This window comes from Alternaria novae-zelandiae (genome assembly GCF_023758075.1).
Source record: "Alternaria novae-zelandiae strain BMP 2774 chromosome Unknown scaffold_12, whole genome shotgun sequence".
Lineage (NCBI taxonomy): Eukaryota > Fungi > Ascomycota > Dothideomycetes > Pleosporales > Pleosporaceae > Alternaria > Alternaria novae-zelandiae.
In genome coordinates this window covers 1,050,391-1,063,655 of record NW_026056972.1, presented here as the reverse complement: position 1 = coordinate 1,063,655, position 13,265 = coordinate 1,050,391, and the positions used below count along the sequence as shown (strand labels likewise).

General features: G+C 54.5%; 6 protein-coding genes across 6 annotated transcripts; 4 read left to right on the top strand and 2 right to left on the bottom strand.

Annotated features, from left to right (window-relative positions):
• Positions 1-114: 114 nt before the first annotated feature.
• J4E88_006470 (uncharacterized protein) lies at positions 115-1,862 on the bottom strand (the record flags this gene model as incomplete). Its single annotated transcript, XM_049400095.1, has 4 exons — positions 115-1,239; positions 1,404-1,604; positions 1,657-1,690; positions 1,747-1,862. The coding sequence occupies 4 exons, from the start codon at positions 1,860-1,862 to the stop codon at positions 115-117; spliced, it is 1,476 nt and encodes a 491-aa protein (XP_049254406.1).
• A 2,037-nt stretch (positions 1,863-3,899) lies between these two features.
• LSM5 (RNA-binding protein lsm5) lies at positions 3,900-4,280 on the bottom strand (the record flags this gene model as incomplete). Its single annotated transcript, XM_049400094.1, has 4 exons — positions 3,900-3,969; positions 4,032-4,059; positions 4,109-4,204; positions 4,253-4,280. The coding sequence occupies 4 exons, from the start codon at positions 4,278-4,280 to the stop codon at positions 3,900-3,902; spliced, it is 222 nt and encodes a 73-aa protein (XP_049254405.1).
• Positions 4,281-4,849: 569 nt separating this feature from the next.
• Positions 4,850-7,141, top strand: J4E88_006468 (uncharacterized protein; the record flags this gene model as incomplete). Its single annotated transcript, XM_049400093.1, has 1 exon — positions 4,850-7,141. The coding sequence occupies one exon, from the start codon at positions 4,850-4,852 to the stop codon at positions 7,139-7,141; it is 2,292 nt and encodes a 763-aa protein (XP_049254404.1).
• Positions 7,142-7,741: 600 nt separating this feature from the next.
• On the top strand, positions 7,742-8,648 carry PMM1 (Phosphomannomutase 1; the record flags this gene model as incomplete). Its single annotated transcript, XM_049400092.1, has 3 exons — positions 7,742-7,843; positions 7,894-8,138; positions 8,186-8,648. The coding sequence occupies 3 exons, from the start codon at positions 7,742-7,744 to the stop codon at positions 8,646-8,648; spliced, it is 810 nt and encodes a 269-aa protein (XP_049254403.1).
• An 827-nt stretch (positions 8,649-9,475) lies between these two features.
• Positions 9,476-11,672, top strand: J4E88_006466 (uncharacterized protein; the record flags this gene model as incomplete). Its single annotated transcript, XM_049400091.1, has 4 exons — positions 9,476-9,836; positions 9,894-9,967; positions 10,035-10,138; positions 10,190-11,672. 4 exons carry the CDS (start codon positions 9,476-9,478, stop codon positions 11,670-11,672), a joined length of 2,022 nt encoding a protein of 673 aa, XP_049254402.1.
• A 727-nt stretch (positions 11,673-12,399) lies between these two features.
• J4E88_006465 (uncharacterized protein) lies at positions 12,400-12,965 on the top strand (the record flags this gene model as incomplete). The annotated part of the gene is made up of 2 exons (XM_049400090.1): positions 12,400-12,585; positions 12,690-12,965. 2 exons carry the CDS (start codon positions 12,400-12,402, stop codon positions 12,963-12,965), a joined length of 462 nt encoding a protein of 153 aa, XP_049254401.1.
• Positions 12,966-13,265: the final 300 nt, after the last annotated feature.

Here is a 13,265-nt window from a genome sequence, read left to right as displayed (position 1 = left end):
GCAGCGAAACAGTTTGTGGTCGCATGCGGTATGCACTACCCACTGGAACGGGCCATGCGGACTGCTCATGCCGAATCATGTACTGTAACATTGGTATAGCGTTCAAAAAAAGAATCAAGGTGAGCTTTCGGTCTCGACCATGTCGTCGTCCACTGCTCTTGATGCCAGTTCTCCTGCTCTTACGAGGACCGCAAGTGACCCCTGATTACGATAGTCATGGGGATTGTGCGAGAGGTGTGATGGCATGGGCGGTATCGGCCGATCCAGTGGCGAGGCTAGGGGTGCTATACTGGGCACTGGCTGGGGAAGCATGCGCATCGTCTTACTCGGGTCTGCAGGTAATGTCTGCCCAGGATAAGCCGACAAGGTGTACCCTTGAGATCCTTGATTGCTGTGACCACTCTCGGACGACAATGTTGTATCTTCGTGACTGAGAGGGGGGAGACGCGAGGAGTCGCGCGGAGTCCTGCGAGAAAGCATGTCGTTTGGCCCCTGAAAGTGATTTGGGTGGGGATATGGAGGTGGTGGAGTCGATGCAATCTTTTGGTGGAGGTCCAGGTTGTACGCAGAAGGCTGATGGTACGGATTGGCATCGAAGGGGATCCTCGTTTCTCGAATGGAATTGGGTACGGATGGGTCATAGACACCGCCATCTCTTTGCAAGACCGTGGTCCGTGGAGATGCAGATGTGGGGGAGAATTGTTCGCCCGAACGGGGGGAGTTGAAGCCAGAAAGGGGAATATTGGCCGGCGATGTCGAGTTCGAAGCGTAGACTGGACCAGGTGGTAGCCGTGAAGGGGGGATTGGTTGGGTGGGATCCGGTTTTTGTTGTAATGCTGCTTGGGCATCGGACTGAATAGAACTCAATCTCCTGTTTGCCGGTGGGTCGGCCTGTTCATTGCTACCTCCTCGTGTTGAAGTGGTGGTTTCGGTTTCGAGCTTTGAGCGTTTGCCTTCTGCACGTGTCAATACATTGCGGCACATGACGACGGAAGCTGTGGACAGACCTTTAGTGGGCACTGAGTGCTTCGACTTGAAATCTTCGAGATACTTTTGGTACGCTTCGAAATGGGGCGTCTTCTTGTACTCAGCCAGCTCTGCATAGTATTTCTCTTTGGCACCATTGGCCTGTCGTTCACAACCTTCGCGTTCCTCGGCAGGCAAGACTTGCCATTTCTCACCGACTACCTTGGCAATCTCGGTGAAGGTAAGGTCTTGTCCCTTGAGTGACTCTCGCACCTCTGCTGCGGATTAGTCGTGATCGCGTTGGACCAGAGACCAGAGACCAGACTTACGATTGGAGAATATGACGTAAGCAGAGGGTGGACGTTCCGGTGCATGTTCATCAGGCTGCGTTGGGTTAGCGATGTTGCACGACATACGGGATCTGCAGAGTGGCCTACCTTGGGATGTCGACGGTACTTCCGCTTGGCCCCTGTTCCATTCGGTGCAGTATTGGTGGGCTCTGGCTGCTTGCTTTTGCTCTCTGGCCCCGAGTCGTCACTGCGATACGAGCCGGCAGTGCTCCCAGCTCGTGCAAGATTGATGGGCAGAGGCCTATCCGAAGACTGTCCGCGCGATTCGGCGATGGCCCGTTGAAGTTTCTACGAGGAGGTCAGTTGTTGCTGGTGGTAACGTCGCAGGATAGTGACGTACCCGACGATGGCCAAGCTTGACGTTGAGGGAACTTCTACGGAATAGTAAGCATGGGCGGCTTGGGTAGGTAGGGGTGGAGCCATTGCGCACAGGTCTGATTCTGTAATGTCGAGCACAGTCTCCCAAGTGTCGAAGCCTTCGGCTGTGAACACTTCGTGGTACTGGGACAGTCCCAATCGCGCGAGACGTTCTCTCAATTCGCTCATGTAGGAGGGCGTGAGCGCGTGGACTGGGCGGTGTGGTGTAGCGACCAACTCTCGAACAGCGCGGGCCAGAGAGGACTTGGTGTGTCGTAGATTATTAGAGCACTAGTGGCAACGGGGTGGGAATCGAGCGTGATCGAGCGGGCTCGAGTATGGCGGAACTAGTGTACAGGGATCAAATAGGAAATGCCTGGGTCGTGGGGTGGCTATGTGATTGGTGCGGCACGACGAGTGTGGCGGATCGACTCGTAACGAAAATCCGCGTAGGGGTCAAAGTGTTGCAGGGCGCAAATGCGCAGAGAAGAGCAAGAGAAGGAGCAGTCAACGACTAAGGTGCATCCATAAGTGGTGGCGCCTAACGTTGGGTTTGGGGTAGGTGGGTCCCGGACCGATCAGCAGAATTCTGTGATTATGCTGTGGTAGGGGCAGGGAGGGAGCGTCTCGGCTATTGTAGTGGTGAAGACAGCGGACGCAGCCTAGTAGATACGCGGCCAGGACAACGGCCGTCGAGAGTCAGCAAGCGGCCGGAGCTCATTTGGCGCGTCCCAAGCGGTGGTGCGCGCTGCGCAGAGTCGCACGAGGCCTGGGTTTGCGGTGAGAGCAGGCAGTTCCGGGCGAGAGCGGTGCAGGAGCAGGCCCAGGGCAGAGGGACAGGGCTAGCAGTAGGCAGGATTCGGCGCAATCATCGCGGGCGTTGCAATTGGCGCAGGGGCGGAGCAGAAGCGGACGGCGTGGACGAGGGATGACGCTGATGATGGGACAATGGGGTTTGCGAAAACAAGAGTCCGGGAGCCAGAAAATAAGGACGTGTGACTGTGCAGCAACACCTAGGCCAGGGCTCTCGAGATCAGAGCAGGCGATCGGCGGAACAGACAGGCAGAGGGCGGCCAGGGGGGCCACGGTGCGAGCGAACGCTCCAGCCACGTCTTCCGGACGGGGAGCTCACTGATGCGGAATCTTGTCCTGGCGATGACGTGGGCTGATAGGCTGCGAGGCGTGCGGGCAGCGGGTGATGCTGTCAAGTCTACAGAACATCTCACGCAGAGGCACGATCGACGAAACGCCGGTACCTACAGTAGGGCCGGTTCGCATGAGCCGGCGACGTCCTGGGCTGCCATGTGCGCTGCCAATACACGCTGACCGTAATTGCAATCTCGTAACAACCATGGAAACTCCCAGATGCCCATCGCAGCTCGTGCCGTGCGCCAGGCTGCCAGAGCCTTGCCACAGTGCAGCGCAGGTGCCTTGCGTCATGTTGAAGCCATGATGGCATGGCTATTGCCATTGCAAACACCGCTGTATAGCCGAGCAGACGGCCTCGCGACGTCAGCTAAGCGACTACCAGACACTCGATCTGCGATGCGACGCAGCTGGCGGCGTCGTGTACGAACGAACAGCAGACCCTTCAAAGCCCGGGACGGGCTGCATCGGCGATGGAAAATTCTGGATCCAGTCGCTCAGCACGCGGCGACGCCCTGCAGCCCATCGTCTCCCGACTCTGATCAGTTCCAAGTTTTGTCAGTAGGTTGCTATAGCCGTCATGGCTCCAGCTGGTGGCCGATCGCTGTGCTGCCAGGGGCGGACAGGGCCCCTGGGCATCCACCTCCGCCCGAGCGTCATCGCCAGCGGAGCGGAACGTTGCTTCCAAGGTTTCTTGGCTACAGCACGCACGTGACGTGACAGGCGGGCACATGCACATCCATGATATTCCATTGCGCTATGTCTCATCTCAAGGTCCAAGGTCATGGCATTCTAGACCCTGCGCGTGTCATCAGAACCGCCCCGAATCTCTCCCAGCGTGACCATCGCGACCCACGGCTCGTCACCCTTTGACTGACGTCGCCGTGTTTCTCGGTAACAGACCATGCCGGGCTAGGCGCACCAACCGCAGTCGTGGGCGTGTCGTTGTTGTCGCAATGTGGTTTGAAATCATACGATGCTGCTTCGCATCGGCCCTACTCGTCCTCCAGTACAGTTTGCCCATCGCCTCCCGGCACCATCTGGAGCTGTCAGTCATGGCGCCAAACGAAACAGCCTGTTTCATACCATGCAGATGTTGTTGCCGTTCAGTAGGATTTTGGGCAGCTCGACGTTCCCCTCGGCTGGGTCACTGCCACCGCGTCAGTCGGATGTGTCCATGTCAGACCTGCAAAGAACCTTGGAAGCACGCACATTTCCGTCACATTCTCCAGCACCATGTCTGTGTCTTTTAGAATAGTTTCATCTCCCGACTTCCCAGATGTACTTACTGACGTAGTCGTCGAAACCCACCAGCTTTCCAGTGAATTCCTTCCCGCCGTTCATGATGACCCAGATCTGCGAACCCACGCACTTGTCGATGAGCTCTGCAGTAATTTAGTCATGAACCGACACCTGGTCGGACAGAGACGCACCTAGCGGAAGAAGGTTCTCGAGCGACATGGTGACGTGGTATGTTGTGAGCTGAGTTTCGGTCGTTGAATGCAACTGTCGCGTTTGAGGTGTCGGTACAATCAAGGTGGTGATTGCCCAGGTGGTGGGCTTGATATCTTGGCGTTCAAGACCACCGCATCTGCCACAGGCCGCGCTAGCCAACCACTGCTCGCGCCACAATAGGCAGCAAGCGTCCTCGTCCACACAATCGACTCGCGCCCGTGGCGACCATCTCCTCCTGCCGGTGCCTATTGGGTGCACTACCATGGAGTGTTATGCTCTTCAGTCGACGCGCCTCTCTGCTGAGCGCGTCAGATGCCCCACGGCGTGTTTGCCATGAGCCGCCTACCCACGCCTTCTTCTCCGTAGAGCGCCATACACAGTACTCTCGTATACTCAGAGCGATGCACACTACCCCATTACGCTCGACGCCTACCACCTCACCCTCCTCGACCTGCCGATGGAAGCGGGGACGGCCCGTTCCTCGAAGCGACAACTTTCCTAGACGAATCCACAAGACTCCCGTCCCTGCGCTACAACCTCCTGCTACCCAGCCTACTTCTATAGACTCAGCCTCCATGGCTCGGGACCATCGCCAAATACGTCAGGTCTCGGCTGCGTTACACGTACGACTAGCCGAGGCGGCTCCAATACTGGGCGCTGACCGATTTCAGCGGGTGGGACTATGGAATCCAGCTCACGGACTACGCTTTGCGACAACAGCGACAGCGGAGGCGCCCAAGCCGGATATCCCAGAAACCACAGAGACCGAGTCCTCACCTCAAGACGATGTGGCTGCGGCAGCCCGTACCGATGACCCCTTCCCGCACACCCATAATGAAGCAGGCGATGCTGTCGGACAGGATGGAGAAGCTAGTACGGGACACATCTCGGAGAATGCAGACTCTAGCGACCTCTCGTCCGAAGGAGAGTTGGAAACCAAGGACGACGAAGACGTAGATGAACATGTCTCTCTTACCTATCAGATCCCAGAGGAAAAGCTGCGTGCTGCAATGCTTGCCACTCCCCAAACTCGTGATAGTTATTGGAGTGCGAAGCTATACCAAGGGCCCGAGGGCGAAGCGATCTCGACCCATTATTGCAAGTCTTTCGACGTTGCTGAAAGGGTGGCCAAATACTTCTTACAAGAAAAAGTGGTGGGCTTCGACATTGAGTGGAAGCCTCGCGGAAACCCATATTCCATCAAGCAAAATGCGTCGTTGATTCAGCTCGCGTGCGAAGATCGCATCGCACTCTTTCATGTGTCGCTGTTCTCTGGGAAGACAGTCGAGCAGCTGATGCCACCCAGTCTGAGGGCTGTTCTAGAATCACCCAATATTTACAAGGTAGGTGTGGCTATCAAGGGAGACTTCAAGCGCCTGGAAAAGTACCTCAACATTCAATCTCAAGGTGTCTTCGAGCTTAGTCGCTTGCACAATCTAGTTGAATGGTACGAGGTGGAGCCTAGCAAAGTGTCAAACAGACTTGTAAAACTCGCTTCTCAGGTGCTACAGCACCTCCAACTGCCTTTGTACAAAGGAGAGCGACTAGTCGACGATCCGGATACAACCTCCAGCGTCCGAGAAAGTGACTGGAGTCTGTCCTTAGATTTGCAACAGATACACTACGCGGCTGCCGATGCATATGCTGGCTTTCGTCTTTATCACATGCTTGAGTGGAAGAGGACACGGATGAAGCCAGCCCCTCCTCCAGTGGCCCTTTGCGACTTCGACAACAAGCCTACTCCCAGGCCAAAGGTGCCCCGCAAAAGGGTAAAGGCAGCTACCAAGTCCGACGATGCAGCGGACGTAGTTGCGAAGCCGTCAATCGACGTGACAGAAGAGCAACAAGAAGATGAGGAAGACGCGGAAGGGTACGAGACGGCGACGGAGGAATTTACCGACAGTCATGAGCTCGAAGACGCACCAAATGAAACAAGAAAAGCTGCGCCCGTGGATGACTCAAACAAGGCCTCTGCGGCTGAGGCTGCGATGAAGCCCGATTCGAACAGTGTTGAAGAAAGTGGAGTTTCTTCACAAAAGCGAATTGGCCGTGTGAGCCTTTCCTGGCTCCAAAACACCGACCCCGGATACCCTGAGCTGCCCAAGACATCGCAGGAAGAGGACGTGGGCCTACAGTCTACCGGATCTTCCAAACATGAGGTTGCCATGCAGATGGAGAAGCAAGGCCATGGTATTTCACGCCGGGAGCAGAACGATAGCGATGATGAATACCCAGACCCAGAGCTTGAAGATGCGCTTAGACGCATGTCTTTGGACGAAAGTGGGAAGCTTATTCAAGACGGGAACGAAGCAGCATCAGAGCATACTAGCCCAACACCTACCATAAGCCAAGACGATCTGGGAACGCAGTCAGTACTTCCTACCCATCCAGCAACCACGCAAGCTTCTAATACTGCCAAAGTGGCTGAGCCATCAGGTCTCAAGCATGATTCCCTCGATGTTGTCGATTCCGCCGTGCCAACACCAGCTCCGCAATCAAGCATCGGCCTACTCAATGAGTCATCACGAACACCTGAGTACAACTTGGCGACGACATGGGCACAGGAACATCTTCAAGTCACTATCCCATCGCCTACTTCAACAACACCCTCAGGTATACGCGCAACTGTGACACACCTTCGCGCATATCACATGTGGCACTACCAGAAGCTCCCACTCGAGAAAATGGCAGCAATCTTGCGAGATCCGCCGCTCTCGAATAACACGATTGCGAATTATATCTTGCAGGCAGTCACACTGGAGAGGCTTGAATATGAGGAAGACTCTCTTCGAAGTGTGTTACTAGCGCTACCTCCAGGGATGCGAAAGGGACGATGGAGGGGGCTGGCCGAGGAAGTTGGCGTGTGACATGAACACATCGACCGTAACCTAGACATTGGCAGAGTATTCTCGAATGAACAAGCTATTCTTAGATGTTTTGTGAACGTGGGATGAAGTTGAATACGTGTTCAGAGGATTTGCGGTGTGTTTATGTGTTCTCTTCGTATTCACACTTGTCAGTTTGCACATGGAACGCAGGACGCGGAAGCCATTCCGCTTTTGTCAACCAAGTCGTGGCTCATCTTTACGCGTCTATGGTCAGCTCACGCGTCTATACTCAGTGCTGCGCGTCTATGATGTTGCGATACAATGTGACACGCCAACGATGTCCAAGTATATGAACAGTGGACAGTTGTCACCATTCAGCCATGGCCGTACTCACCAGGTACCATGTGCGGTGCAAACTAAGTCAGGGTCCAGACACGCCCGCACTAGGCAGACCCCACGCGTGCCAACCGCGAAACTGCGGTGAGGAGCAGCCATCCCTGCAGGAACTCCGAAATACATCAGGACAGCCGGCCCCTGCTTTGCTACACCTCTGACTGTTCTGACGATCTTCGACCATCCCAATTGAGCTTTGTCTGTCCGCATACCTGTCAATTCAAGACTCACGAGGAGACTCCCACCATGGCCGCCGCCGCAGCTGTCTACCCCCCGCTCGACCAGCGCCCGGTCAAGAACACGGTCCTCCTGTTCGATGTCGACGACACACTCACAAAGCCCCGTCAAGTGTGTACACTCGATGCATGCTCAGCGATGCTTCTCTAACACCGTTGCAGCTCGTCACTCCGCAGATGCTGCAGCTCCTTTCCGAAGTCCGTCACAAGTGCGCCATCGGTTTCGTTGGCGGCTCCAACCTCGTCAAACAACAAGAACAGCTCGGCGGCCCCGTAGACGTTACCTCGCTGTTCGACTTCTGCTTCGCCGAGAACGGACTCACTGCCATCCGCATGGGCGAGGTCCTGGCTAGCCAGAGCTTCATCGCGTGGATTGGCGAGGACAAGTACAAGCAGTTAACCAAGTGGTACGTATATACAGCAGGTTGTGGGATATCTTTAACACTGATTCTAGGATTCTTCACTACATCGCTGATCTCGACATCCCCATCAAGCGCGGTACCTTCATCGAGTTCCGCAACGGCATGATCAACGTCTCCCCCATCGGCCGTAACGCCTCCACCGAAGAGCGAAACGAATACCAAAAGTACGATCTCGAGCACAAAGTTAGGGAAACCATGGTCGCCAAGCTCAAGGAAGCATTCCCCGACTCTGGTCTCACATACTCCATCGGTGGTCAAATCTCGTTCGACGTTTTCCCTACTGGCTGGGACAAGACCTACTGCCTGCGACACATTGAGGCGGAGAAGGGACTGACTGGTGTCGTCTACGACAAGATCCACTTCTTTGGCGACAAGGCTTACGAGGGTGGAAACGACTGGGAAATCTACAGCGACGAGCGGACGATCGGACATAAGGTCAAGAACCCAGATGATACCTATGCGCAACTTTCGGAGCTGTTGAAGAGCTTCCAGTAGTGGGTTTGGACGCATTAATAACTATTCTGACGAAGCACCCACGGCAGCATCTTTCCGTCTGATATGAGGAAGATAGTACTGGCGATAGAGTACGACATGTAATGTGAACAAGAATCATACGATGCCATTGGTCGAGGGATACGTTCTGGGCCTCGATTTCCAGCATTCCCTCGCATCGGCATATGCCCAGATTTTGACTTCCGCGCAGTTGCCGCACTCCGTGACTTTAGTGGAGCAGCGTTGATCATTCGATAGTGACTTCCTGTGCACCAAGGCATTTCCCGATGACCCATACCGGAAACAACAGCCCGACTTGCTATCAAAACCTTAAATCTGCAGGGCTCAGCAAAGGGTCCAGTAGTGAGAGGCTTATTCATACAGCGCCCTGCTTGGTCACCATCAGCTTCAATGCCGAGATACGTACACTCTTTCTATTATAGGCAGTTCGGAGCTGAGCGTGTCAATCAACCACGCTGGTCGTCATTGGCTTGTCGTGTAACATGGCGTATGCAGGTACTCAATCCGATCATCTCCCCGCACCGGAGTACAGCCGGGATCATGGCACCGGAAGTTAGAGGTAGAGTGCACATTGTGATTGGGTCCATCCGCACCGATTGATACACAACACCGGTTTCCAAGACGGCTTTTCACAGCATGACATGCCGTTTAAGATGCAGGCCACTTTCGCTGATCGAAATGCTAGATCTTGCATCTCAACACCGAAGCAAGGAAGCCAGATCTGACCGGGCAGCTGGGAGTATACAAGTACCGACAAGAATACGGCGACATCCTGGGAACGAACTGCTAACTTTTACACGTACTCCATCATGAGACTACCTACAACCCCGCTCTTCCTACTCCCAGTTCTCGTGTCAGCATCCCCTCTCCACCATGCTTCCTGCATTCCACCACAGACTTCTTCCAACACTTCCAACACTTACGACTATATCGTCACCGGTAGCGGTCCAGGAGGCGGTACAATCGCCACCAATCTCGCTCTTGCTGGACACTCCGTTTTGTTGATCGAGGCTGGATCGGACGCTTCGTTTGATATCCGCACCCAAGTGCTCGCTCTGAATGACTACTCCAACACGAATGTAGCGTGGCACTTCTTCGTCAAGCATAGTGATGACGAGGAGAGGTTGAAGAGGTATAATCTGTTGGTTTGGAGGTTGAAGAATGGGGAGTGTAAGTTGAGATAACGATAGACATTACCTGGGCCTGCCTTGCTAATGTCAGTGATAGACTGGGTTGGGAAAGATCCCAGTGTTGAGGGACACGTAGGCGCTGAGAGATTGGGCGTTTTCTATCCTAGAGGTGTAAGTGGCATCCTTCCCTTGCGAACTGCATGCGAAATAGTTACTGATCGTATATGCTGCAACGTAGGCCACTTTGGGCGGGAGCGCGATCATCAACGCAGCTGCGACGTTCCTGCCAAGCGACAGCGACTGGGACTTCTTTGACAAGGGCGTTGAAGATGGTATTTGGAGGTAAGTCGCCAACAAGTCTCGTCTCTCAAGATAGTACTAACATTCACACAGTGCCGAATTGATGCGGAAATACTTTGAGAAAATCGAGCATAACAACTATCTCGAACCCGGTACTCCTGGTCACGGCTTTAAAGGCTGGCTACAGACGAACATTGCTGATCGAGCTACCCATGCGGCTGAAGCACTCCGCTTCAAGGTCTTCCAAGCTGGATTAAAATTGGTTGGGAAAGATCCCGAAAATGTACTGGACTACCTCACCAGCGACGCGAACTATCTCGATCCAATGCGTGACCAGACAGAGGGTCTGTCGTCACTGCCATTCCACGTCACACCCAACTGGAAGCGCTTCAGTCCACGCGACCGTATCCAGGAATTGCGCAAGCTAACGAATTCGAACGGAACGTTGAAGTATCCGCTACATCTGCAGCTTGAGTCTTTGACCACGAAGGTGCTATTCGATGAGTGCGGTAGCAATGGCACAAAGCCGCGAGCCATTGGAGTCGAATACTTGCAAGGCAAGTCCGTATATAAGGCCGACCCACGTCGTAACACATCCACCACCGGTACACTGCACCAAGCTTTCGCTCGAAAAGAAGTCATCGTAGCTGGTGGTGCCTTCAACTCGCCGCAGATCCTACAGCTCTCTGGTATCGGGCCCAAAGCTCTTCTTGAGAAGTACAACATCCCTGTAATCTCTAACTTACCGGGTGTGGGTCGCAACCTCCAGGACAACTACGAGGTACCCATTTACGGGAACGCCCAAATCAGCTTCGCAAAGACACCTGACCCCAATGCACCAAAATGCACAAACGGATCACCCGGCGATCCATGTATCGAACTTTGGTACAATGGCCAAGGACCCTACGCGCGCGGCGGCACAAACTCGAACGCGTTCCTCCTCAAGACAGCCCATGCGGTCGAAGGCGAAAGAGACGAACTAATGTTCGGCTTCACGGGTGGCTCCTTTGCAGGCTTCGCGCCACCGACGTCTCAAAACACGACACGCTACCCTCCCACAACATTTTCTTGGTCCACCGTCAAGATACATCCCCAGAACACTGCCGGATACGTCCAAATCCGATCAGCCGACCCAGTAGACACACCGGAAGTGAATTTAAACTACTTCGCCGAGGGCGCAGCAACAGATTTAAACGCCATGCTCGACACTGTTGCTTTCGTCCGTAGAGCATTTGCTTCCACCGAAGCACCGGTCGGACCTGTGACACCTGTTTCTCCACCCTGTCCGCCGGCTGATGTCCTTGAGACGGGCTACTGCCGTGAGGTGCAGATTGATAGGGAGTGGATTCACGACCAAGTCTTTGGTCACCACCCCACAAGTGCGAACAAGGTCGGCCCGGATTCTGATCCTATGGCCGTGTTGGACACGAGGCTGAGGGTTAGAGGGGTCGAAGGGCTGCGGGTAGTAGATGCGAGTGCATTTCCTAGATGTCCGGGTGCGTTTCCGGCGGTTAGCACGTTTTTATTGAGTGAGCGGGCGACGGATCTGGTGTTGGAGGATGTGGGCAAGTGGTGAATTGGATGTTTGTTGTTGGTTCGCAAGGCTATAGAGAGATGGTGCAAGCATTGCAATGGCCATTCTACGAGCTTGACTGAGATAAAAGTGAATTGAATTTTCGAATATTTAATGTACAGACAAAGAGTAATCGACGCGAATCTCTCATCGAAGCAGTGGGAAAGCAGCATGACGAATGTCAGCTCCAGGAGCCCTGCATTAGCGTCTCTGGCCCTACCTAACAGCTTTGATTGGGCCTACAGGGAGCTGGGTCCCCACAGTGCCCTCCCTGCCGTGATCGATGGATTTGCTGTAGTTGCCTAACAGGGAAAGCCGTCCCTATGGACAAGGCTTTGATTGGTGCGACAGGGACAGCGAGATCCACACTGCCCTCACTGCCCTTCCTCTCTCCCGCGATCGATAGTCTTTGCATAGTTGCCTGATCGGGAAGGCTTCCCTGTGGAGCCAATCAGGGCCTCGCCTACAGGGCCAGCGGTCTCCACAGTGCCCTTCCTGCTGCAATCGACAGTCTTCGCACACCTTCCTAACCGGGAAAGACCCCCTGCCAGCGAGGCCCTGATTGGCTCCACAGGGCTGGGAGAGGGAGAACGCGTTCCCGCGGCCAAAAATTATTTGTCGCAAAGCGTCCAACCCCAAACCAGTCCGCCAAAACCACCGCATTCCACTGCAAACCTACGTAACTCGAAAGCGCCGAATTTCAACCGACTTCTGTAACAAAACACACAAAATGAAGCTCCTCACCCTCAATTTCCTCACATGCGCCATCAAAACCTGCAAAACCAACCCCGCGTCCTTCCCCCTCCACCCCCGCGATGCCGAACTCGAAATCGTAGAAGCAGACATCAACCTCGCCTTTCTCAAGAATATACTACCGAGGATCATGTGGGATGAATTGAGGGGGATATGCAGCGAGGTATGCGACCAAGAAAACACCCACCAGACGGGGAAGCGTATGCGCATTGCATACGTACCTGCTTCAAAACCTTGGACAGAAAGCTAACGAATAGTGCTTTCTAGCTTGGTCTTCCTGAACTCCCCGCAACAGCACCCACGCCCGCCGATCTCGTCGAACCTTCCTCTTCCCCCGCTTCAGCATTAGACACCACAGACGCGACATCAGCGGCTGCGACGGAAGAGATAGAAGAGGAGCCTAGCCAGACAGCGAAGGATCTACACAGGATATTGCTTGAGACGTGTATACAAGAGGGCAAGCTGGTGTGTGGGGCGTGTGAGCATGAGTATGCGGTCAAAGAGGGGGTTGCGAATTTCCTGTTGCCGGGACATTTGGTATGAGTTGGGGCGACTGAGATGAGGTCTCTTGGTTAGACATCGGAGTGCCAGTGGAAGACGCGTCTATCGAATAACTACAAGCGCGACTGGCAGTCTATGGTGGACTTGGGCTGAAGAGTGTGTACAACACTATGATGCCGTGGGCACAGTATGAATGCTGTGCGCCAGCAGGGGAGAACGATAACTGTGAAAGAGGATTGGAGGTGGTTGGTGGGAGCGGTTACTTGATACCCTTTTGATTGCGTTCACCCACATATGGGGGAAAGCATTGTGCTGCACACGAATCTAAGGCCTCTGCGGCCT